Genomic DNA, 2,970 nt, shown 5'->3' on the forward strand with positions numbered 1-2,970 from the left:
GCCGCTTTGTTTGCGGGATTTCGAGAACTAAGTCTACGCGGAATTGGAAGGCGTCAAGCGCTGGAGTCCAAGTTATGCCTAGAATCTTGACGTTTTCGTCCAACTGAAGATCACGGTGACACGCTAAACCGTGGTCCTCAGACGGAATATCGGAGAGTAACTCCGCCCGATTGCTCGCCCATTTTCGCAATGTGAATCCTCCGCGAGACAGAAGCTCGCAAAGTTGTTTGCGAGCTGTTTGAATTTGCGAAATGGTGTGAGCACCGAATAGAACGTCGTCGACGTAAATATTATCCCTAAGAATCGAGACAGCGATAGGAAATGGCTCGCCTTCATCCGTTGCGAGCTGTTTAAGAACGCGGAGCGCGAGATATGGAGCGGGGACCATTCCGTACGTTACTGTATTAAGTTGGTAGTCGAGAATGTCGGCACTCTCATTAGGCCTCCAAACAATTCTTTGAAAGTCGCGATCGCGGGGATCTACCCAAATTTGTCGGTACATCTTAGCGATGTCCGCGCTGTATACGTAGCGTGGTGTACGCCAGCGAATCAGGACAGCCGGCAAATCTGTCTGTAGCTTCGGGCCTGCATGGAGATGTGAGTTGAGAGATGTTTCGTTGGAGGTGGGACTTGAGGCGTCGAATACGACCCTTAGGCGAGTCGTGGCACTAGACGTTCGAATAACGGGATGGTGGGGGATGTAAACAGCGAGTGAATTTGTCGCGGACGTTGGCTCAACTCGCGTCATGTGGCGTAAGGACTCGTATTCGGCGAGGAAATCGGAATATTCCTTTTTGACTTCAGGGCACGAATCGAGTCTCCGTTTGAGAGAGGTCAATCGGTGCACGGCTATCGACCTCGAGTGGCCTATCTCGATCGGAGATTTAGACTTGAATGGAAGGCGAACGGTATATCGTCCGTCTTCAGTGCGCGTGTGAGTCTGCTGAAAATGCATTTCGCATTGTTGATCGAGCGGAGAGCGCGCTGAGACACGGGGGGGGCTCCTCAACCTCCCAGAATTTTCGAATCTCCCGTTCTAGAGAGCAATGAAAGGCGCGAATTTCATGACGCGTAGACGGTCGGTTTGTCGTTGGTCCCGAAATGAGCCAACCGAGATGAGACTGTTGAGCAATCGGTTGACCTTTGAGCCCCTTACGGACTCCGCTCTGTATGATCTCGCTGTAAATGTCCGCGCCGATAATAACATCGATCGGACGTGCTCCGGTAGGATTGTTATCCGCTAGGCGCAGTTTGTCCAGGTGGATCCAATCCGGAACTGCTTTTTCCAGTCGCGGAGTGTACTTAGTGAGGGATGGGAGGATAAAGGCGAGGGCCTGAAACTCCGGTTTGATTCGATCCCGTGGAGATATAAAAATGGTAGTGGCATGTCGGCATATGCCGGCTGACGCTCCACCAACGGCTGAAATGGTGGTGCGAGTGGGGGTGCGTTTAACGCGTAAGGATTGCGCGAGTCGTTCGCTTATGAACGTAACTTCGGAACCCTGATCCAGCAGGGCCCTGACGGTTTCGGTTCGGTGATCGCGTGAGCGGACAGAAACCTCGGCGGTGGCGAGTAAGACCGGCGTGGGATCCGCGTCGGCGGCGATCGTATTCATCGCGGATACTTGTGAGTTGGCGGGCAACTCTCCGGTCGTATTCGCATGGTCGGATTGATCGGGCGTCGGCGTAGCAGTTGAGGAAGAGATCGACTCAGAGTGCAAAAGCGTGTGATGCTTTTGCTGGCACGTGCGACACGTGAATGTGCTTGTACAATCGCTAACACTGTGCCGAGCACTCAGGCAATTATAGCATCGATTTGTCTGCTTTACTAAGTCGCGTCTCTGAGTCGCACTCTTGCTCAAGAACTTGGTACACTTGCTCAAGTAATGAGCGCCTTTGCACAATGGGCACGCTACCTCTTTTGATTTCGTCGCGGCGACGTTGTGTGCCCTGGCCTGCCGAGGCTTGGCGGACGCCGCGGGAGCGATCTCCTCGAGGGCAACAGCGCGCGAGTTTATGAATTTCTTAAGAGTTTCATACGTGGGAATCGTGTCTGAATTGTCGGAACAGCATTTCAATTTCCACGCTCTTTTCGTCGCGGGATCTAGTTTTTGCGATACGAGGTAAACAAGTATATCGCTTAACTGTTCGTCCGAGCTTCGATTTAGTTGCTTCAAGGCGGATATCGCGCGCTCCGCTTGATCGCGTAACGCGTGGAGTTCAACGGCGGACTCGCGGGAAACCGAAGGTAAATTGTAGAGTGACGCAACGTGAACATCTATTAATGTTAAGCTGGATGCCAGAAAATGCATTCTAGAGAAGTTTGAAATGTCTTTATTCGCGATGATTAACGATTTGAATCGGTCGCGAAAAGTCTCCCAATCAGCCGCGTCCCCGGAGAAAGGAGGCAGTTTGATCGGCGGAAGATGCTGTAGCGACAGTGATGATGATTCGGAGATCTCTGATACCGAAACATTAGCAGAGGTTTGATTGTGTCTCACGATAGGCTCGAGGATTTCCAATTGCTCAGTCATGTAGTCCAGCGTCGCCAGAAAAATGTCCTCGTGCGCGTCAAGTTGACCCTCAGCAAAGTACGGAATTGTCTCTCGCTCGGCTTTGGTGTACTGGCTCGAGAGCGCGGCGTGTCCTTGCTTGCACTGCTGCCACGTCTCCTTCAGCGACGTCATTCTCGAACGGAGTTTGGCGGGAGTGAAATTGTTCCTCCCGATCTTCTTGAGATTGTCCAGTGCCTTGGACACGGAGTGGAGCAGCGAAAGCTGCATCTCTAATAGTTGAGGCATTTTGCGACTCACTCGTGCGCGGTGCTGGCACAAGGATGGATAATGAGCTTGGTGGCGTCGCGGTAGTACCTCGCACTCAATGTATGTAAGTCTTTGTCTTAGAACGGTTTGGCATTGCCCGAACGGCTTGTCCGGTCAGCTTCCGATCCGGCTCGAAGGACCAATTTTT

The 2,970-nt window shown here is 52.3% G+C and overlaps 1 protein-coding gene across 1 annotated transcript; it reads right to left on the bottom strand.

Annotated features, from left to right (window-relative positions):
* Nucleotides 1–37: 37 nt before the first annotated feature.
* LOC105565375 lies at nucleotides 38–2,801 on the bottom strand (the record flags this gene model as incomplete). The annotated part of the gene is made up of 2 exons (XM_012018514.1): nucleotides 1,011–2,801; nucleotides 38–943 (listed from the first exon to the last, which is right to left on the bottom strand). Coding segments are annotated over exons 1-2 (2,697 nt in total), but the record flags the coding sequence as incomplete, so codon positions are not given.
* Between the last annotated feature and the right edge of the window lie 169 nt (nucleotides 2,802–2,970).

The sequence above is a fragment of the Vollenhovia emeryi genome, unplaced genomic scaffold, assembly GCF_000949405.1.
Source record: "Vollenhovia emeryi isolate VEMERY1.0 unplaced genomic scaffold, V.emery_V1.0 DF943576.1, whole genome shotgun sequence".
In the NCBI taxonomy this organism is placed as follows: domain Eukaryota; kingdom Metazoa; phylum Arthropoda; class Insecta; order Hymenoptera; family Formicidae; genus Vollenhovia; species Vollenhovia emeryi.